The 22,968-nt window shown below is 42.7% G+C and overlaps 1 protein-coding gene and 1 long non-coding RNA gene across 5 annotated transcripts in view; one reads left to right on the top strand and one right to left on the bottom strand.

Moving 5' to 3' along the window:
* Positions 1-627: 627 nt before the first annotated feature.
* Positions 628-22,968, bottom strand: part of Ss18 (SS18 subunit of BAF chromatin remodeling complex) — a 60,755-nt gene continuing 38,414 nt past the window's right edge. For 2 of the 4 annotated variants that reach the window (XM_085700106.2, XM_085700105.2), the window contains 6 exons: positions 20,656-20,823; positions 19,929-20,033; positions 17,078-17,170; positions 16,278-16,400; positions 6,706-6,839; positions 628-2,309 (listed from right to left, as the gene is read on the bottom strand). In XM_085700106.2, coding sequence (XP_085556232.1) covers positions 2,283-2,309; positions 6,706-6,839; positions 16,278-16,400; positions 17,078-17,170; positions 19,929-20,033; positions 20,656-20,823 — 650 coding nt within the window. In that variant the 3' untranslated portion in view covers positions 628-2,282. The remainder of the gene's footprint in view (positions 2,310-6,705; positions 6,840-16,277; positions 16,401-17,077; positions 17,171-19,928; positions 20,034-20,655; positions 20,824-22,968) is intronic. The other 2 variants (XM_085700103.2, XM_085700104.2) reach the window with 2 other exon arrangements.
* LOC148120056 (uncharacterized) lies at positions 8,485-14,911 on the top strand. The gene is made up of 2 exons (XR_015734740.1): positions 8,485-13,259; positions 13,530-14,911. It is a non-coding gene; the product is annotated as an uncharacterized LOC148120056 (long non-coding RNA).

Genomic DNA, 22,968 nt, shown 5'->3' with positions numbered 1-22,968 from the left:
ACTGCTCTTGTTTGGACTTTAAGGGATGCTATAATATTTGGGAGAAAAGCTACTGGTGAAGCTATTGTTCTTACCAGGTACCAAAGGAGTTAGGTAATCTTTGTCACCACCAATTAACAACTTGTACGAAATAGGACTGGTATAAAACAATTAAGCCTTGCAAATGCACCAGTCTCCAGGAGGAAAGTCCTGGAGGAAATTCTGCTTATTAAAATTGCAATTTTAGTTTCCATTAAAGGAGAATAAGACAACAGAAGATGGGATGGCAAGACAAATTATTTCTTAATGTCAGCTGAGCTCATTTCAAATGAGATAACGTATCTCCACCAGGTTGGGATCAGCACAATTTTGTCTCCTCAACTCATTTATCTAATTCAGTCATCTTGATTATAGCCTCATGGACTTCATTTTCAGAGAAAGAATTCTGCAACAAACAGCCTACACAACACGCTGATTACCGAACAGTTAATTCTAATTAACTTGGGCATGGCAAGAGAATTTTGATCCAGTCCTAGAATACAAATACTGTCTATTTGTACTGGACTAACTCACATAAAACCCAGAGTATGGTCTCCAGACAAAATGGTAGCATCAAAGAGATCTAATTTAAAAAAACAAATGAGAAAATTAAAATCACAAATAATTTATTCTTTCGTTAGAGTTGATACAGTTTTAAATAGCAACAAAGTACACAGTGGTGGAGAACCTGGCACAGAACCTATAAGCATTTCAGTACAATAAGGCTTCCCGTGCCTTACCTGTGCAGACTTGATGCCTATTTTCTACTGACCAAGTTATTCTGACCTTAAAACACACACTCACTCACACAGACACAGCGAAACCCCTCCTTTGATTACAGTATGTTGAGAACAGTGTACTTGGCATCTTCGAATTTACGGCACCCTTCTGTTCTGTTTCCAGCCAGAAGTGGCAAAATCTAACTCAATTAGAAAGAGTATGTTCTATTCCCTGGATACAGACAACTGTGAGGACACAGCAACTTACCTTTGGGCTAGATGCTTTCAAAGTCTGCTTAAACAGATGTGTTTAGAAATCTCTCAGTGCATGCTTTCCTGTCAGTGCAATATCCCGAATCAGCTAACACAATCAGTCTCAAATAATGATTATGTATGTCATGCTTAAAAACAAGGAACCGTAAAATGCAACCTCAAGGCTTTCCATACAGATGAGAAATGCCCCATCAAAAGCATTTTCCTGTTACAGTAACTAAGAGGAAGAGAGAGGAACATGAAGATGCCCTTTACCTATACCCAATTAAAAAAGTTAAAATACAAGTGTGTAAAGTCTCCTGGACTTTTATTCTGTGCCATGAACCAATTATACTAATGTTTAAAAAAAAAAAAAAACAATATGATGAGATCAACACTGAGTCCTCTTTGGTGCGGTTAGAAAGTGTTGACGGTACTCACTAAGCTCCCTGATTGCTCAAACAAGGTAAAGACCAATGCTTTTTCCTTTTCAATTATTGCTGTTTGAGAGGCTTCGTACTTCATTGACACGAACCTGCCAACACTCACAGATGCAACATAATTATTGCCTTGCATTTGCAAACAGTATTATAAGTCATCTTTACAAAAAGATTTTAATGCACAAAACTGGAAGGCTTTTAAAAAATTGTCTTTGTACTCAAAAACTGTATCCCAGTGCCCTTGCAAATTCGGTATATAAGAGAGATGCGCATTCCTCTAAGACCTAACAGTAATGTGGTGTGCGTCTGTCCTCTCCCTCACCTATGTCTTACAGGACACCACAGCCGCCAAGCATCTACCGCACTCCACATTAACAGGTTCTGATTTTGCCCAGTGCGTAGTGTACCGCCTTGCATATTCATCACACAAAATAAACATAATATACAAAATATTGCTGCTGTAAAAAGTGTACATCCCCCCCCCTTACAAAATAATCTGTGGAAAAGTATGAAACCCCCTTGACCTTCGTAAACATACAAAGCTGTTGACACCTTCAGCCTGCAACAGTCCATTTGGAACAGTTCCGAAGTCTCTACAAATGACTTTATGTTGATGCATTTTCTGTCCAATGTTGCCATCTAGAGTAGAAATGTGAAATCAGGTGTATCTGGTAGCTACCAACGCCTTTACAAACTAACCCACAAATGCTGCTGGGGATAAGGCAGCCACTTATCCAAAGATTTTCCCAAAAGCTAGGCAGCGGAATGGAAGGAGCCTTCACAGGGTCCACGGTGCAGAAATACGACAATATGGCTGCTAACAGAGACTGGTGACTGGAATGTAAGGACATCTTCACTGCTGGTAATTTCCATACTGTCCCTAGAAGATAAATTTAAAAACAGAATTAGATAAGACCTTAACTTAAATTAGCTTAAGACAAAAAAATTACAAATGTAATTTGCAATGTCATCATACCAGGAAAGCAAGTATACATCCAAAAAATCCAAACATTTATGGATGAGGTATTATCACTCTAATTTTCCTGATATAGTCAACTGCAAATGGGCTTTACAGACTAAATTACAGAAAGGAGTAGTACTTCAAAGCCAGACCTGGTAGCACACACCTGTAACCCTAGGATGGGGGCAGGGTGAGAGCAGGTGGATCTAATGGCCAGTGGAGTCAAAATAAAGTTTCTAGTTTCTGTGAGAAACACACAGACCCCACCACCACAGACATGCATGAATATACATAAGTAAAAATTTAAAAATTTAAAGAGTAATCATCGGTGTCCTGCAATTAAGTATCCCATGCTACAGAACCTGAGCCCAACACTGAATTCAAGTTCTAACTCTACCGCTACCTTTATCCTTGTCTAAAAAGACTCCAAGACTCAGTTTCTTTCACCCATGAACTGAGAAAGCATGAGCGACATCTCCAGCTCACAACTAGGTCTCTAGTTCCGTCAGGACTATACTAACCCTACCTCTCTGCTATGACCCTAACGAGGACACAAGAAAGGGTTTTCACAATGAACATGGTGCTATGGTTTATGTCTGCAGTCCACGACATGACATGGTTTGAGACCATGAATATAGTGAAACCTTTTTTCAAAATAAGTAAGTTAATTTATTAATTGGTTAACTGTAACACACCCAATCTCAACACTGGTGGGAAAAGTCCCCTGTGCGTGTGTGCGGGGAGATGCTAATGATGAAAGTGCACTGTGCACAAGTCGCTGGAAAGGAGCCTGGTGTCATGAGGCCTGAAGACTAAGTTCAGGATCCAGAGTTGGAAGGAGAGAATAACCCACAATGATCTGATTACCACAGGTGTGACACATTGCCAGTGTGCACATGTGAGCATGTACACATCAGTAAATGTACAACAAGGTTTTCATTTACACTAATTTTTAAGGAGTTCCTTTTCTATCTAGGAAGAGACCTCTCTCATTTATTTCTGCTACGTTCATTTCCAGAGGGCTCATCTAATTTGTTCTTCATTCTGAGACCGCTGCCCTCTGTTGTCGGGGAAGTGGTCCCGAATACAACTGCTTCTTGTGTTTTGTGTGACTGGTGGGTACAGGCCAGGAGGCAAACCTATCTCGATTGGAAAAGTGCTAGGCTTTTTCAACAGTGTTTCTCCTGCCTCGGTGTAAATTCTGGGAAGGCATCATGTGGTCTGTTTGATCACACTGAGCTGCCATCACCTAGGGGCAACAACACCTCGTAACTATTGAGACTTCCAGGCTGCAAGCGCAGGAGGAGGGTGACACCCCAGCACACATCCACCGCGTGCCTTCCACACTTAGGATTTAGATGAAAAAATTAAATGTCTGTGTCCACAGTCTTATAAATGGCTGCTCAGGTACTTTAGCTGAAACTGGATAGAAAGTCTTATCACAGAATACTAGCTAGCTATAAAGAATTGCTTATAATCACAATATGAGCAAATATCAAAACAATTATGGCAAATAAATCAACTCAGCTTGCAAGGTGGCTTAGCAGGTGGTGCCTGCTGCCAGGTGTGATGACTGTGCTCAGTCTCCAGGACCCCAGACGGAAGAACCGACTACCACCGGCTGTCCTCTGACCTTCACACACACACACGTACAATAAATAAACTTAAAATACATATAAGAAGGTAAAGAAGTCGGGTAGCGTCTAAATTATTCTTTTCTATAATAGTGAGGAGACTATCAGTGGATGTCCAGGGAGGGATGAAGGCAGTGGGGTGTTTCAAAAGTGGCACAGGGAACTTTGGGGGCATGTTGAATACTTCATTATTTTGGTTTTGATGATGACTTCATAGGCATATACAGTTAAAATATATTAAACTATACAACATAGATGTGTGGTTTGTTAAATGTAAATTATGTAAATTAAACCTCAGGAAAGCTATTTTGTGTTTTCTGAGACAGTCTAATGTAGAACAGGCCTCCAACTCACCATGTACCCAAAAATGACCTTGATCTCATGATCCATTGTGTCTCAATCTCCCCAGTGCTCAGATTAGAGGCATTAGTCAATACCCCTCACTAGTTCAAAATAGAGAAAGGAAGACCAAGCAATTCAGTGACCAGCATTCACTACTGCAGCCATATCAAAGCAAGTTGGGACGGACTGCGGACAGAGGGGACAGCTTCAGGCAGAGGGAGCTGCAAACAAAATGGCTCTGAAGTGGCCTGATGCATGTCAGAGAAGCAAGAGGCCAATGTAGGGAGGGAACAAATCATGATGTAAATACACAGTGCAGGAGTCAGAAAAGAAGTCATCTTTCCTGGGGCCTTCATGAGATTGAAGTCACCCCTGAGGGAAGGAGTCAGAACATGTTATTAAAAGGTCACTCCAGGTCCTATGTGGGGAACAGCAGGATGGAGTCCGAGCCAGGAAGGACAGACCCAAGGGCCAAATGGGTGGCAGTGGAGTGCTGACTTAAAAAGGAGAAGGTTTTAAAAAACAGTTAGCTACTAGATACATTCTTACAAAAAAGGCTATGAGATCTGTTACTCAGCTCAACGTTCAGTTTACCAGAGAGTGGTGCATATGCTGAGGACTAGCCAAGGCTGTCAACCTGGTTACAGAGACGAAAACATGAATGCTCAGTGGAGTGTTCGCTCTCAATTCCCCACTATAAATTTATCTGTCTGAACCATACAAACTTCCATGACGATTATATCACTACTGGGCTGAAGAATTTGCTTTGGTTTTCATTCTTTCACCCATTCTCAAAAATAGACAGATCAGACGCTGGACAGGTACGGCCGCACACCTGGAACCCCAGAACCCAAGGAACAGGGTCCTACAGCAAGTTGGCTGCCTAGACTCTGTTCTAGAGGAACCAGAGTGCGCTGGGCTCAAGTGAAAGACCCCGCCCCAGTATATGGACACACACAAATGCATACCACACGCAAATTTAAAAAACTCAACAGATCAATAGGTATAGGATTGCTCAGTAGCTTACATAGATCCCTAAGCACTCTAAACTAGCAAGTCACAGATGAACGGGAGTTCTCTGTAGGACTGCTCAATATTTATGAAACACCTAAGCTCTCTCATCCAGCAATCAGACGGCCTAAGGAGGAGCTGCAACAGCAGAAGTAGGAGAGTGCCCTGAAGACCTAACAAGGGCAGTTCTAGAGAACCAAGTGCCCTCTTCTGACCTTCACAGGCACTGCATACAAACGGTGCACAGACATACATGTGGGCAAAACACCCACAGACACAATATAAGTCAAAATAAATAAATAAATGAAATAAAACTTAATTTCTGTCTTCTCTAACCCTGCTCTGCTTAGAAGCAGGCACTGCTTCTGCACCCTCACCCTGTGTGTCATCTCTTGTACTCTTGTCTTTACCTGAAAGACAGAGTACAAGGGGGCTACAGGCATGACGGAGGGCAGGAAAACCCACCGCTTGTGGTTCTAACACTAGTCAATGCAGCATCTGGGCTGTCCCTTGGATGAGAACATCGACACTGTCTCAGAGCCCTCCTTTATAACTACACACAATTCCATGTTCTAAACTCCCTGTTTAGTACCTTACAAGTTGTGAATCTATCAAAACATCCTCACTGAAAACCCATGCACAAATCTGAAGCATTCAATGGCCAATAAATCATTCCCGCAACAAAAGAGAGTGAGAACTGGGCATTCCTCAGCGCCTGTGGCACGTATTACAGGTTTTACAAGTTTGACTGAAAAGAGGAAAACTTAGATGAGTACTGCTAGGTTCCATAATGAGACACATTTCAACATCTGAAATCTAAGGGCAGAGAAAAAGACGTGGTGACAGACACTCGGAGGACTAAGCAGAGACGTTCCAATGCAGGAGCTCTGACAGCAAAGGTGTCCCAGGTGAGCTGCACGGAGCTGAGAAAGGCCTGGGCCAAATGCACTCTCAACAGTATGGGAGACGGCAGGGAGACTCTGAGGGACAGTGCGCCCAAGGACAATGAGCTGGGATCTTATTTCAGGTTGTTTCACAAGTAAGAGGAATTGCTATTCAACAGTACTGGCATTCCAAAATATTTCAAAGTAGTTACACTATTTGGAGTGGGATAGTGACTAGCAAACAAGAGAAGGGGGCTTGATAACTCTTGCCTGAAATTCCACTTCCTGGAGGCTGGGACTGGCAGATCATGAGTTCAAAACCAGTTTGGGCAACATAGTGAAATCTTGACTTAAAAACTAGTAAAACAAACAACAAAAGTCCATGGCAATGAAGAGCAATGTGGTGGCTCCCCAGGGCGGGGAGGGGGGTGGGGGCTAACTTACCTGGTCGTACCCATAAGGCCTCTGCTGGGGTGGCTGGGGTGGTCCTGGCTGTGCTGCTCTGTAGCCCCCATACTGCTGACCTTGACCCTGAGGATAATTAGGATATTGAGGACCTGGACCGCCCTGGGAAGGACCTGCAAGACAGTAACACCAACAAACGCTGAGCAGAGCAGGGTAAGAGGAGAAGGCAGAAGTTAAGTTCTATTTCATTTATTTATTTTGACTTACATTGTGTCTGTGGGTGTCTGTGCACAATCCTCCACAATTTCAGGGAAGATTTCAAATAAGATGTTACTACATTCTTGTGTCTAAACTAAAAAGGAACGTTTGGCACCTTGACCAAGGTTAATGATTATAGTAGAAGTGAAACACTGGAAAGATGCTTCAATGACGGGGGGGGGGGGGGGTGGTGAAACACTGGAATCCACATCAATGACAGGAGGCGCTAAACGTGCACACTGGGAGCTGGTAGGACAGACTCAAGAAGCAATAAGGCCAGGGCGACTCGTGAGAACGGCAAGTTCACCTCTGCTTCTATCCATGCATTAGCCAGTATAACCAATAAGTAGGTCCAAATAATGGCATAATTTATGAGTAAAGTTGGGGAATTAATGACATTTCTAACTGTGTGACTAAATTTACATTTGAAATCATCAAAATGACAGGATTATACCACCATTAGTAAACTTATCTCCATAGTATTTTAAAACAAAACCAAATGACTCAAAAAGCCACAACCATATGTTAAAAAAAAAGTTGACTGAAAAGCCACACTCTGAGGGCTGGGGATGCAACTCAGCGGTTCAGGGCACTGCTGCTCTTGCAGAAGACACGGGTTTCTTTCCCAGCACTCACATGACAGCTCACAACTGTCTCTAACTCCAGTTCCAAGGGATCCCACGGCCCCTTCTAGCCGCCTGAAACACCACACACATAATGCACATTCATACATGTAGGCAAGACATTCATCCCCATGCAATACAACTAAATAAATCTTAAAAGACAATTACACTCTGAGAACCAATCACTGTTAACACCTTAACTTTACCCATAAAACAATGATAAGACCCAGAAACGGCAAGGGGCTGACTGGGCCTGCTAGGCAGGCACTCCTACTTTAGGAACTCAAGCCGAGCTGACAGCTTCAATGTCTTCTCCACAGCCACCTCACACCCACCACAACAGTGACTGCAGAGAATCTCAGAAGAGGATAATCAATTTTCAACCTCAAACAAATTCTACCAGATCACTCAATTATTGCATGTTCAAATTTTTTTTTTTCCCAAGACAGGGTTTCTCTGTAGTTTTGGAGCCTGTCCTGGAACTAGCTCTTGTAGACCAGGCTGGCCTTGAACTCACAGAGATCCACCTGCCTCTGCCTCTCCAGTGCTGGGATTAAAGGCATGTGCCACCACTGCCTGGCTCACATATTCAATTATTAACTCTAAATTAGAAGAGAGTTTGACAAGAGAGGCCTATAAAGGAGCACGATGGGAAGGTCTCCTTTAGGGTTCTTGGTATTCAAGTAGTATATAATGATAATTCTTCTCTCTTCTTCCACTAAAAAACTATATTTTCATAAGCCTGTATGTTTAGCTCATTTAATGACATCTAAGTTGTTTTCATGCAATTTCATTAAAATTGATTTGACACACAAAAGTCATGAAAAGAAAATGCCATTTAGGAGAAGCAAGAAACGTCTTTGGGAACAGAAGAAAACCATGAACAACTACTTCTCAACGTATCTATCTAGACTTCTCTTCCTTGGGAAAGATGATGCTGAAGGACCCCAATTCGCTTTAACCACAGTCATACCGTTCTTGCAAAGGATGAGCAAATAACAAACTTAGCTCAGGACCTCCTGGAATGCTGAACAAATAACAAGCTCCATAAAAGGCCTCCGCTGAGCAAAGATACCTACCTGAGGTTAGAGCAAGGACAGCCTTATCTGGCTGCAAAACAGGGAATTTATGAACTGGCCATAGAAACAAAGAAAGAGAAGATTGCGAGGCCTGAGTCACGTAGAAAGCGGGGCTCGTCACGAATCAGGGGCTATGCTATCAGACATCTGGTCGCCAGCCAGGAAAGGGGAAGGCAGGATGAGAGGAACAATAAACCGCTGAGAAGTCCCCTCATTGTTATCTAGGTTAAAAATTCACCACCCTGCTTCTTGCTTCTGTAAACCTCGCTTTTTGCTCTCCTACAAAAACCCCTCACCCCCAACCTGCAGGCGCGCAAGTTCTCCGAGAGACCTTGTCGCCCACAGGTGCCTGTGTACCCCAAATAAACCTCTTGCATTTTGCATCCGGCTGCGTGCTTTCGACTGATCTTTGGACATGGGGGTCTCTCCCGAGGGAAGACGCCCAGCGGGGAGTCTTTCATTTGGTGCATTGGCCGGGAAGTTGAGGCCCCTATCCCAGAGACCACCGAATCACTGTCGGGAGGTGAGGTGAGCTGGCCAGCATTCTATGTTCTATGTTTTATGTTCTATGTTGTATGTCCTGCGTCGTTTGCGTCTGATTGTTGCGCTGCGAATTTGAATTTGTACGATTCAGCTGGGTCGATTTGTATTTGGCGGGCCTTGGAGAGGAGCTGACGAGCTCAGACTTTCCCCCCCGCACCCCGGGAGACGTCCCGCGGGAATTTGGGAGCTCGAATTTTTGGGCTCATTTGTCTGAACCCACGACCAGAGTCGGACTTTTGTCCGAGGTACGAGGTTCGTTTGTCTGAACCCACGACCAGAGTCGGACTTTTGTCCGAGGTACGAGGTTCGTTTGGGGGGCCGAGGTGTCCGGAGCCTCTTTGTAATAGCCTCCGTTTGAGCAGTGTGTTTGATTGTCAATCTGTTCTATTGTGCAGCATATGGTTTGTCTGTTTGTTTAAAGAATCAAAGTTAAGGTATCTGGAAGAAGGTACAAAAAGCAACGGGGAAGAAAAATCCCTTAATTTCAGTGCAGGAGGAATTTGAAAAAAACAGCAGAAAAAAATGAGGTAACTGAAGGCGGGACTATGAGGACAATGGGGTACGGGAAACCGCGGCTTCCGTCCCCTCTCCATCCACCTGCGTACCCGCTGATAAAGACTTGGGGCAGCAGTCTCGTAGGGAGGCGGGGTTTGATCGTGTCTGACAACTGTCTTCCCTGTTCTTAAAGAGCCACAGAGTTTTTGAGGTGATTCTCGCCTAATTTTGATGGGAGAGCTCTATGCCTGGCTCTCATATGTATGTTTGAAATACTGGGCAACCGTTGCAGTGGCTAACTGACACGGAGTTGGGCCAGGCGCGGTGGCGCACGCCTATGGTCCTGGCTGCTCGGGAGGGAGGTGCAGAACAGCACCGGAGAGTGCTGGCTCATCCGGGAGGCGTGGCCATGCTAACCAGACGGGAATTTGCTGGAGTCCGCAGAGGCGTCTACGGAAAGCCAGGTCACTGTGGCGGCTTGGGCGGGCTAAAGTGACTGACATCAGAGGCTATGTGTCCCGGCCTTCTGGCAGGGTTGCGGTTTTCGGAGGATCTTTTCTGCACCTGAGCACGGGCTGTGCGGAAAGCTGCGTTTCCATAGCAACATGGGCGGGCTCATTCAGGGTGCACAGATCGCCGGCGGAAACGCGCAAGGCCCGGGCGGGGCCAGGCCTTTGTTTGAGCGCGCCACAGTGGGCCGTGCCTCAGAGGCGGAGCTGTCGAAGCCGCCACCGTCTGCTGCTGGTTACCCGTATCCTAGGTAACAGAGGCGGACTTATCCTCAGGCAACGGATAAGATAAGATAAACAATGCTAGACTTAGAGGCTTTTTTTCATCTGAATAGCAGAGCTGAAGAGATGGCTCAGAGGTTAAGAGCACTGCCTTCTCTTCCAGAGGTTGTAAGTTTGATTCCCAGTGACTGTGTCATCTTAGGACTCCAGGCTGGGAACAGGAAAACGGTTTTCTCATATTTTTGGAGCAATAATCTCATCTGTGCCAGATTTAAAACGGTTTAATTCTAAGGCCTTCTGTATTGGCACAGGCAAACAAGATTTGCTCTTTGAAACAGAGACATGCAGGTCTCTAAGTTCAAAACCAGCCTACTTCCAGTACTGATTGTGCTGAATTTTTACACTGAGATTTTTAATACTCTTAAATATTAATTTGGGAGGAGAGTTTTGTTTATGTTTTTCTAGGAATGCTGACATACATTTGGGTGCCAGCAAGACTGACAAGAGAAATAAAGAAAAAAAAAAAAAAAGATGACCCAGTAGATGCTGAATGTCCTGCTGTGGAAGATTCATATGGAGGCAGCAGAGATGACCTTCAACCTCTTATCTCTTACTCTATTTTGCCTTTTCCTTCCTTAGGAATGGGTGGGAACAGAGATATTCTTGGCATGCTGTGTCTAGGTGGAAGTGCTGTATGTCTTTGATTGGTGTGCTACATGCCAGCTCAAATGAGGAGGGACAAGGTCTTTATGGCACAGGCCTTGACAGCCTTGAAATGTGTATCGTCACCCCAAGTTTGGCTCTCAGCCTTAAAGAGCTCTTTCAGATCCTATGGGTTATAACTATTATAAATATCTGTCATCATTTATAGGGGCTGGTTACAAATTATTGTCGGTTAATGTTAAAAAAATTGCTGGTCTCAAATGTTTCGTACTGGTATGTGCTATTCTTGTTTAAAAATTATCATTGGTTAATGTTTTATTTTTTTTAAAAAAAGAGCCTATCGCTGATCTCAAATGTTTCACACTGGTATAGGATTTTATATGCTGTTCTTGTATGCTGTTCTAGTTTAAAACATAGCCATATATCCCCACTGAGAAAAACCACAAGAAAGACTTTGGTAAGAGTTTTTATGTTGTCTAAAAGCAAGAGAAATTTTTGCTATGTTGTCTAAAAGCAAGGAAAAATTTTGGTTAAAAAATATATAAACAGATGGGCCTTATCTAGGTCCCCATGTATAACTTAAAACAGGTGGGGAGCAGCTGACAGTCCATCACCGCAGGGCTCTGCCATCTATGTTTCTTGAGCATTTAAAGGAGGCTTACAGGCATTATACTCCCCATTGACCCTCAGAGGTTGTCTTGGCAGAAGGAGGTTAATGGTACCTATGGCCTTTTTAGGACAGTCAGCATCAGATATTATGGTTAAAAAGAGTTACAGGATTTAATTAAGGAGGCAGAGAAAATGTTTCATAAGCGAAAAACTGAGAAAGAGAGAGAAAGAGAGAGAGAGATGGAGGCAGAAGAAAGAGGACTGGAGGGATCATAGACAAAAGGGAATTTTGGCCGCAGTGGTAGGAGAGAAAGGAAAGATAGGAACTAGACAGATAGGGAACCTGGGCAACAGAAGATCAAAGATGAACATGGACAGGCTCCCCTTGGACAAAGGACGATGTGCTTATTGCAAAGAAGAAAGGAAGGGACTCTAAGGTACTGGCCCTAGAAGAAGATGATTGGAGGGGACGGGGCTCACACTCCCTCCCCTGCGCCTAGGGTAACCCTGACTATGGAGGGGACCCCTATGGATTTTCTAATGGACATAGGGGCTGAGCACTCTGTGCTATAACAACCATTGGGAAAGCTAAAGAGTAAAAAGACTATAGTAATCGGAGCAACTGGACAGAAACAATATCTGTGGACCACCTCACGAACTGTAGATTTGGGGAGAGGACAAGTGACTCATTCCTTCCTGGCTATCCCCGAGCGTCCTATCTCTATTAGAAAGAGACTTGCTAACAAAGCTGAAGGCCCAACCGGGTTTACTCAAACCAGGCTGGAGATGATTAAAGCCTTTTGTTGACTGAACCAGTGACCTTCGCTCCCCCTGCTGTCCTCCATCCCGCTACCCTACTGCCTGAGACTGATGACATCTCGTCTACTCATCAATGCGCTGAGAAGCTGGCACCAGAAATGATCTGAAGGATCAGCCGTGGCCTGAAAGTCCGAGCAGGTGTACGGATGGCAGCTGTTTCGTGATCGAAGGTAAGCGGAAGGCGGGGACAGCAGTGGTGGATGGGAAACAAATGGCCTGGGCATAGCCTCCCTGAAGGACGTTGGCACAAAAAGCCGGACTTGCTGCTTGGATACGAATGACAGAGGGAGAAGTCTCAGCATCTACACTGGCAGCAGGTATGCTTTTGCCACTGCTCATATTCATGGAGCAATATACAGAACATCTGCAGGAAAAGACATATACTTGTCCAAGACACCAAAAAGCTTGAGATGCTGTGGCTGAAAGAAAATCAGACGACAGACTCTCTGTCTTGACAGAAGAAGTAGTCAAAAACTGCAAGGACTGTGCTATGATTAATGCAGGACACTCCATATATGCTCCTGGGAAGAGGCTCAGGGGCGATTGGCCTGGAGCCTATTGGAAAGTATATTTTGCAGAAATTAAGCCAGCCAAGATATGGCAACAAGTACTTATTAGTTTTTATAGATACCTTTTCAGGCTGGGTAGAAGCTTTTCCTATCAGGACTGAGACAGCCAATGCGGTGGCTAAGAAGATCAAAGAAGAAATCTTCCCAAGGTTTGGGATACCCAAGGTAATTGGATCTGATAATGGACCTGCATTTGTTGCCCAGGTAAGTCAGGGACTGGCCGCCCAATTGGGGCTCTATTGGAAATTACATTGTGCTTACCGACCCCAGAGTCAGGACAGATAGAAAGGATAAATAGAATTCTAAAAGAGACCTGCGGAAATGACTGGACAGCCCTCCTTCCCTTTTGCCCTGTTCCAGGTTTGGAATACCCCAGGGGCGATTTAAACTCATCCCCTATGAGATCCTATGTGGAGAACTACCACTGCTCACTGAGTTGGATAAAATGTGTAATCCTGATGTTATTCTTTCTAGACCTTTATTTTCCCTGTCTAAAGGTCCTTGAAATGGAGAGACATCAGATCTGAAAACAACTGAAAGAAGTATGCATCTCTGCCTGGATCCACGCCCCCCACATGAAGCGAGCTCCTGAACTACCCAAACTACAGTATCCGAGGCTTTTGACAAAGCTACCAGTCAAAAGGCTTGGGTTTAGAGGACTAATCATAGACAGACTTTTACTGAGGTTATGTAATGAGACTCTAAAGGGCCCTAAGACTCCTGACACTTGGTACTTGGTTCCTGGTTTAGATAGATGATGGGTTTGTAGTACAGGTTTGATGCCTTGCATGTCAATGTTAATTTTTGACGTAACCAAAGATTACTATGTGCTTGCACAACTGGTATGAGTTTGACAGGCACCCATCTCGCTTTCGACGAGAACCTATTTCTCTGACACTAGCAGTAATCCTGGGCCTTAGAGAAGCTGCCGGTGTTGGGACAGGTACCGCTGCCCTAATGCAGGCCCCTCAGTACTTCAATGTATTAAGATTTGAGGGCTTTAAAACAATCTGTTTCCAAACTCGAAGAGTCATTGACTTCCCTCTCAGAAATGGTCTTACAGGATAGAAGGAAATTAGATTTGTTATTCTTAAAGGATGGAGGATTATGCGAGTAGATCTCCCTGGATGACTACTTTGATATCCTCCCTTATGGGACCACTCCTAACTTTGCTTCTGCTACTAATATTGCCTTTATTAGAAAAAGAACAGGTGCTGTTCAGGTTTTGATGTTGCACCTCCAACACAATGTTTTTTTTTAGGGTCAAGAGGATACTGAAATCTAGTTCTATGGTTAGAACTAGACACTAAAAAAAAAAAAAAAATTGGGGAATGAAGGACCCCAATTCGCTTTAACCACAGTCATACCGTTCTTGCAAAGGATGAGCAAATAACAAACTTAGCTCAGGACCTCCTGGAATGCTGAACAAATAACAAGCTCCATAAAAGGCCTCCGCTGAGCAAAGATACCTACCTGAGGTTAGAGCAAGGACAGCCTTATCTGGCTGCAAAACAGGGAATTTATGAACTGGCCATAGAAACAAAGAAAGAGAAGATTGCGAGGCCTGAGTCACGTAGAAAGCGGGGCTCGTCACGAATCAGGGGCTATGCTATCAGACATCTGGTCGCCAGCCAGGAAAGGGGAAGGCAGGATGAGAGGAACAATAAACCGCTGAGAAGTCCCCTCATTGTTATCTAGGTTAAAAATTCACCACCCTGCTTCTTGCTTCTGTAAACCTCGCTTTTTGCTCTCCTACAAAAACCCCTCACCCCCAACCTGCAGGCGCGCAAGTTCTCCGAGAGACCTTGTCGCCCACAGGTGCCTGTGTACCCCAAATAAACCTCTTGCATTTTGCATCCGGCTGCGTGCTTTCGACTGATCTTTGGACATGGGGGTCTCTCCCGAGGGAAGACGTCCAGCGGGGAGTCTTTCAATGCCACAGACAGAATGTTGACACACACCCTGAGAGGACAAAAGAATCTCGGCCTCGGATAGGGCTCTTCCTTCTCACCATAAGCAAAGATGGCTCCAGAAAATAGAAAATATCAATAATCCAAAGTCATTCTTTACTCATGAGACAAGCGAGCATGTTAGCGCTGGCGAGCAGCTGCCGTACACTCATTTCATTCTCTACATGCAAAATGGTCGAAGACACACACAGATATCAAATAAAATTATTTCAAGTCAGATGTTCTAATAGACTTTTTGGTATTAAAAGTATTAGGAATTAAATCTAGAGCCTTGTACATTCCAAGCAAAGAAAGCGGACAGAGCTATTCATAGGAAACACAGATGTACTTTCCCCGTACTCTGTATGATGCACACACTTAGTAAATATACTCCCTCAGATGTGTGAAGTGCTTTTAACTAAAACGACACACTGTCTTTATGGATTCTGAGTAACCTTTCCCTTTGCACTATAAAAGAAATTTTTATAGCAACAGCTACTTGTGTACCTAATTTTCATTAATCTAAACTCATACAAAGTTGTTTCCTGTTCATTTATGTCACACAGACCCACAAATTCATTCTTGTTTTTAAAGTAACTGTCACCTTACTGTTAAACAATAAACTGTCTTGAGTCTGTAGCCGTTTCTGAATGGATTTTTGGTTTACCTAAGGGGAACACCTGTATGACTGTGTCTATGGTATGTGTTCACATGTATGTAGCTGCTCATGTTAAATCTCTGTTTTCTTTTTTGAGACAGACTCTCACTGGCTGATTCACTGGGTAAAATTCAATGCTGCCCAAGGGACCCTCCTGTCCCTGCCTCTCCAGTACCGTGACTAAGGATGAGCACCCTTAGGTGGGTGCTGAGGTTCTGACTCAGGTCCTCGAGCTTATGTGGTAAATACTTACCAACTCAATCATTTCCCCAAGCCTTTAAAAGGAACAGTCTAAAACAAGTGCCCAATAGTAGGTGGGGCTAAAATAATGCGTATAGAATTAAATGGGCTGGAGATGACACAGTAGACAGGGACACTTGTCACCAGACCTGATAACCTGAGTTCAATTTTCAGGACACATATGGTGGAACGAAGTGACTCCTACAGGCTATCCTGTGACTTCTACACATGCACTGTGTTTCACGAGTATTCACACATGCACAACAAACCAATGCTTAAAAATTAAAATAAAATGAAGGTTAAATACCACTTGTATCTTACAAGAACAACCATGACATCTTTTTTGGTAGGGAAGAAAAATAAAGTAGTTCTCACCATAGCCCTGCTGCTGCCCTGGGTAGCCCTGCTGCCCCGGGTACTGCTGCTGCTGCGGTGGGTACCCTTGCTGTGGAGGTGGTCCTTGATAAGCATCTTGCTGTTGGCCGTACTGTGAGTTTCCTACAGAAGAAACGGAGAAGAGGAGAACAAAGCACTGAGAAGTCTGCCTAATTAAAGGTTTTGCTTTTCCCTCTAAGATGCACAGCCAACAATACAAGAACAAAATGAAATGCCATACTGATTTTTAAAAAGTTAACAAAACAAAGAAAAAACTCAAACCAAACAGAAGGATTTCGGCCAAACAAACTGCAGTTAAAGCCAACTGTGCAGGGTGAACTGCAGCTCTTTCAGCGCCTCTGCCATACGCGCATTACAGTTACTGGAGCATCACAGGCCTAAGATCATGACTATGCTAAATAAAATAAAAAAGACAAAATTAAAGACAGCTACAAGAGCACACACTAGCTACACAAGATCAGCAAGCTGTTCCCTAAAGGCACTATGCTGAGATGTAAATAATACATATGTACAAACACACACAAGGGGTAGAGGGAATGGGGATTGATGGATTTATGTTCAAAGAGGAAATTTCCACGGAGCAAAAAAGCATTTCTCAGTGTTTTAGTCTTTACTGCTGTTAGAAATGGCACATCATGGTTACGTTCTAAGTATCTGTAAGGTTGTTCTGGGACCCTGTAACTTTCCAGACAGCCAGCAACTAGTGTTCTCCAAGAGCTCTGCGTGGGAGACACTGGAAAGGGGTGTGCATGTGTCCGTGTGTGAAGGTATATAGATACCTCCTTCGTAGTAATGTGGTGAGGAATCCTCGTAAGGCCTATCGTAGCCTTGTTCAGGATACGACGGTTGCTGATAACCGTAATCACTATGACCTACATCAATTCGACAAGAGACAGGAAGAAACGTTAATGGCCACTGAGTGAAAACCCTACAATTAAACTTTAAGATAAAACTGAAGAAAAGAAAGAAAAAGAAATGGAAATACATAAAAAATAATTTTAATTGCATTAGAAGTATTTACCAACGTGAATGCTTTCACAGTGAGATAACGCACACACTTTCTCAAAGCAAAGAGCAGCAGTTGTAGAAATGTTACACTAATTCTCTCAACTTTGATAATCCTCACTGAGGGGGAAAAACCTTTATATTCTATTTTTAAAAAGAAAATTAGAACATTTAGGCCTCTCACATGTGAGTACATCAAGTTAAATCAGAATGAACAAAAGATGCAATTATCATATTTTTCAAACCCCTGTTCTGCTGGTCACCACTTCCACAGTTTATGTTAAAAACAACATAAATTATATACGAGGTCCTTAAGTTTTTCCCCTGAAAGAAGCTGAATTAAGTTTTTAACACTCTATTATTTTATTGCATCAAGTATAGTGTTTTTCACAGTATTTTCAGATACAAGAAAAAACTTCAAGATAGCATCTCTCACCCTGGCTTCTTTGAACTCTGTAGACCAGACTGGCCTCAAACTCACAGGCATCCACTTGCCTGTGCAGCCCAAGTAAAAATGTATTTCTTAACGCTGTCATTTTAGGCATCTTAAGAAATATTTCTAGAGCATCTTGAATATAAAAGTTCATAAAATTTGTTTACTAAGTTAGAGAACACCTTAAGTTTATGACACAGTAACTTTCACAGGTAGAATAAGAAAACAGTCTACCAGTGAAAGTTGACTTTTTAAAAAAATGTAAGAAGTAATGTTTTCAGTTGCTAAAACATAGTACCAATGTTCTGAGAATGCGTAATTAGGAGGAAGGACTACAGTCACAGATAAATGTCACACTCATTGTGCTAGTATTGGAAAGACCCAAAGCCACTTCCTCAGCGGCCTCTAAGAGATCCCAGTCACGCCCATGCCGCCCTTAAGCACTGTCTACTGCTGCTCTCCTGTGTTTACTGAGGGTTTGCACTTACAATCTGAGAGCAAGACCAAACATTCACTGCCCAGCCCTTTGCTGAAAAACTCAGCCAGTTACTCATCGGGGAAGTTATGGACAAGATTATATGTGAACATGAAAACAGATACCCAATTTTGCCTAAGAAAATAAAATCGTTGACATAAACGGAATACTCTATATATGTCAAGACGTACTTATACACACCTGTAAAAACATTTAAATTTAAAACATACTAGCACAAGTAATTATAATAATTTTTAAGCTTTAATATTTACAAAAGTAGTGTGTCTACTTTGAATAGAAAGGTTTAAAATAAGATAAATTTTACATTTGAGGAAATATTCAAGACTAAAAACCAAGTTCAACATAAGTGCTAAGATGTACTTTAAAGTTGATTTAAAAAAAAATAGTTAATTCTCAGATGAATTATATTTACCAGCTAAATGTCACCTTTTAAATTTCTGTAAACATCCTATTATCTTATTAAAGTTTCTAAATTAAAAAAGCTTAATATATCTAAGAAATATATATCTTAGAAATAAGGGAAGAAAAAAGAACAACATTCTGAATATTTCATGGCAAGAAAATGAGATAAAGATACACTGCTTTAACCAGAATTAAATATAGATTTACCATCATTACCAATAAATGTTTATTGTGTGTAAAATTCAACTGAGGTCTGCCTTTTCTCTCTGCTTTATCAGGAGCTCTGCGGTGACAGTCAGTGTCTAAAGCAGATATCCCTGCACCCTTTAAACGTTGATGAAAAGCAGCAGAGGAAATGCCTTTGCAATAAACCAAACTCCATCTTCCTGCTAGCTTGCATTAGGTTCTAGCCAAGGTGTCCTAACATTTTTACCCTAACGTTTCTCTGCCACAAAATATACATTAAAAATAACAATAGAATTTACTACATAGATCAATATTTTGTCAGAGCAGCTCATTAGACAAATCACTATAATACAGCCACTGTCACTTTGCCAGTTCTGTATGTTTAGATAATTGTTTAATATTAAAATACAAAATTTTCAAATAAAAAGATTTTTAAAATGCACAGTAGAAATCTACTTGTATGTGTACTTTCTTAGCATGGAGCTCTCCCTCAGTACAGTCAACATCTCATGAGTCTCCTTCCCTTTAAAGAGGGCTGGGGGAAGCCACTAAACTAAAAATCCCAATGTCCTGTTTGCTCAGTAGTAGTCAGTGTGCCTGTCTCATGTAGACACATCTTTTCTCAAAGGCAAAACACATAAGCTACAGTTCTTTCACAAGAATGTAACATTAAATAAAATGAAAAATATTCAGGAATTATATCCTCTATAGTTCTATAGAGCCATAGTCTTTAAACTAATGGGTAAAACCTTATAGCATGTGAATTAAATCTCTATAAAGATATTACAGAATAAGGAGGAGAAGGAGGAAAGAAAGAAAGAAAGAAAGGTTTAAATGAACCATTCTAAATATAAAAGGATGCTCATTTTATGTGAACAAAGATTCTAGTGATGGAATGCACCTCCTGATGGCACTAATAATAACTACAAATATGCCCTGAATTAATTACAAACAAATGCGTTCAATGTTGATACTGTAGAAAACCCAAATGTCTCTAAATGAAGAAACGAGACGTAGTTTCTTCACCCTTCATTAAACTATGAAATGCTGTCTACATCAATACTGGGCAGGGATAGAAAACGGGAAGGTTAGCATTAGGAGAGGTTACCATCAGGGTAATACTGCTGGTTCATGCCTTCTGGAGGACCTTGTCCACCATGACTGTATTGGTCCCCATAATAGTCTTCCTGGCCTGAGAACTGCTGTGGTGGGCCTGAAAAACCACAACCAGTCAAGACGTAAATCATTTGTTCTCTATGGCATCACAGGCGTTCTTCCTAAGCTCATTCTACGAGACACTACTCCTCAGCTGGAGACCCCTCCAATGCTCTGGCCCTTCTGACACTCTCAATGACTTCCACACACACTTACATATATATACACACAGCAGGCCCACAAGTCACATTTAACAAGTCAATATAAGACCATAAAATAATATCCAACAATACCAACTCAGACAAACAGCCTCTCAGAAGGGGCTGAAGCTGGTAGGAAACTTCGTTTCTTTTGGCTTTAGTTAGAGCACTTTGTAAAATTGGCTTTGTTCTTGGTCATATATTTAGTAGCTTCTTTAAAAAGGCATTTTCTGTTGTAAATTTTGATAGAAAGCTTTATGATGTAATATTTTCCTAGAAAATACCAGATAAAAGGAAGCTGTGTACCGGGAAGTTCCTCTATGCCTCAAGACTTCTGCATCCTAAACCCTGCTACCTTAGGGGCGTGAGGGGAATCCAAAAAAGCCCTCGATTTACCTAGATAAAAAGTTCATGAAAACATAAAGCCTTTCAATTACTGTTATTTACATTAAGCAAGGAACAGTCCAAATGGCCTCTCACCCTGCTGTGGTGGTCTGTATGGAGGCATCTGTCTCTGGCCCATCATGTGATTGCCTTGGTTAACTTGACCCATCATGCCCATGGGGGGCTGCTGTCCTGGGTAGTGCTGCCCACCTCCAGGTGGCATGTTGTACTGCTGAGAAGGAGGTTGCTGATGCATCATGGGACCTGAGGATATGTAAAACATTAACACACAGTATTCTGGTATAACACTTCAACATCTTAAGAGAGATGCAACAATGTCTTACAATATAACTCACAAAATGTGCAATCAAACAAGGATGATTGAGTCTTTGCACTAAGCTCACACGCCCAGATCCATGTGCAAGTAAGGAAAACAAGCAAATCTCAGGGCCACCTGATGTCATTTTTCAAAAGTCAAAATGGAGACAGTAAACAACCTCTTCTTGAACATGGGCATTTTCTACACCGTGTTACCTATACCATCTCTCCAGACAAAAGTATCTTACTATAGTATTAGAAAAGCTAAGAAAAGTAAGCTCCACAAATGTTAAACCAACAAACTTCTGGATGTCCATTTCATTCTTTTTTGTAGAGCGGAGATAAAGATGTATTTATCTGCACGTATGCGAACTTGCAGGATTTCTACACATCATACACATGCAGAAGCCCAATGAGGCTGGAAGAGGGCATGAGATCCCGTAGAGCAGGGAGCGCAAATGCTGGCAAGGGAAATCAGGTCCTCTGTTACAAGCAGCAAGCACTCTAAACTACTAACCATCCCTCTGACCCCACCCTTTTATTATTCTTCTTAATAGACATTTATTCAACTCTGGTAGGTAGAAACCTATAAAAGTATTTCACAAACAGGCAAGTTGAATTTTATAAACTTCAATTTGAGGACAAAATTTCAAAAAAAAAAATCTTTCCCTTTCCAAAATCTTCTACAAGCTTTATAAACTTGAAATCAAAGGACTACAATGGTTCTTTTTTAAGTTAAAATGTATTCTGTGTGTACAGGTGTTACACCTGCATGTGTGCTTCTATGTACCAAGTGCCTGTATACCCAGAGGTGGAAGAGGACATAGCTCCCCTAGAACTGGAGTTATAAACACTTGCTGGCTGCCATGTGGGTCCTAGGAACTGAACCAGAGTCCTTTCTTTCTGAGGGCAGCTAAGCCATCTCTTCAGCCTCCAGGACTGCAATGAAATTTATGTCCTGGCAATTCTGAAGCATGAATGGGCAGCCCGTTTATGGTGGTTCTGTTGAACTTGTCCATATTGGGTTTCAAGGTCTAAGTTGGTGAGGACGACTGACCAGGTCTCTTCCTCAAGAGAGCACCAGATCTCATAACAGAGGGCTGTGAGCCACCATGTGGTTGCTGGGAATTGAACTCAGGACCTTTGGAAGAGCAGTCAGTGCTCTTAATTACTGAGCCATCTCTTAAACCCTCTCACCCTGCCCACCCTAAAAACTACCAGGAAGAGGAATGTAATAAAGCATGGCTCAGAAGACAGACCTACACAGTCTCCAGAGAGAGAGAGAGAGAGAGAGAGAGAGAGAGAGAGGCCAGGAGACGCAGAAGTGCCACTGCTGCAGGGCACACAGTGAGGATCTGCCAGAACCAGCAGTGGCAACCAAGGCCCACGGTGTCTGTCACCTAGCAGTGCAAACTTCCCCTTAGAGGGCTCCAGAGCTCCTCTCTCCACACTCTCACCACTGCAGCCTCAGGAGTGTCACTGTGTGTCCCACTTATCCTCACTCGGGGGTGACAAAGTACAAAAGAAAAAGACCAGAGAGCATAGCGAAGTTCTCCAGGCAAAAGTGACACAGGTGAGCCAGAGACTCTTTAATAATTTAAGCAAACACTGTAACAGCCAAGCGAGCCCACTCCTGTAAGGTTCCAGGAACAACGTGAGCCTGAAATTTTACCTCCCTGACAATGTGACCCACTGTTTGGTCTCAAGAACTGCGTTTTCAGAGCTATTTTTTCCTAACCACTTTTGTCTGCTTGGCTTTGCTTCAGATTCTTTTCTCTCCAGTTTTTAATTGACTATACACTTTCCAAGCTTACTCTGGAGTCTTCACTGTGGAGATGAACTCCTCAGAGCTGGGAGAAGGTGGCTGAGTAAGAGGCGAGGAAGCAGGAGACCCACAGCCTCAGCTCAGGAGCCCTCAGGCCTTCATATGCACTTCCCATGACCCTCGGGCAACCAAGGAATCCAGACACCAAGACCAGACAGCTAACAAGTACTCAGCAAAGGGACAGACAGACCTCAAGTCCAAGGTCAAAGTACATGCTTTTTTTCTATCATTTCACTTGCGCTTCTCAAAAATAAGGTTTAACAGAG

This window comes from Myodes glareolus, chromosome 13 (genome assembly GCF_982192425.1).
Source record: "Myodes glareolus chromosome 13, mMyoGla1.1, whole genome shotgun sequence".
NCBI lineage: Eukaryota > Metazoa > Chordata > Mammalia > Rodentia > Cricetidae > Myodes > Myodes glareolus.
This window is presented reverse-complemented; position numbering and strand designations above follow the sequence as displayed.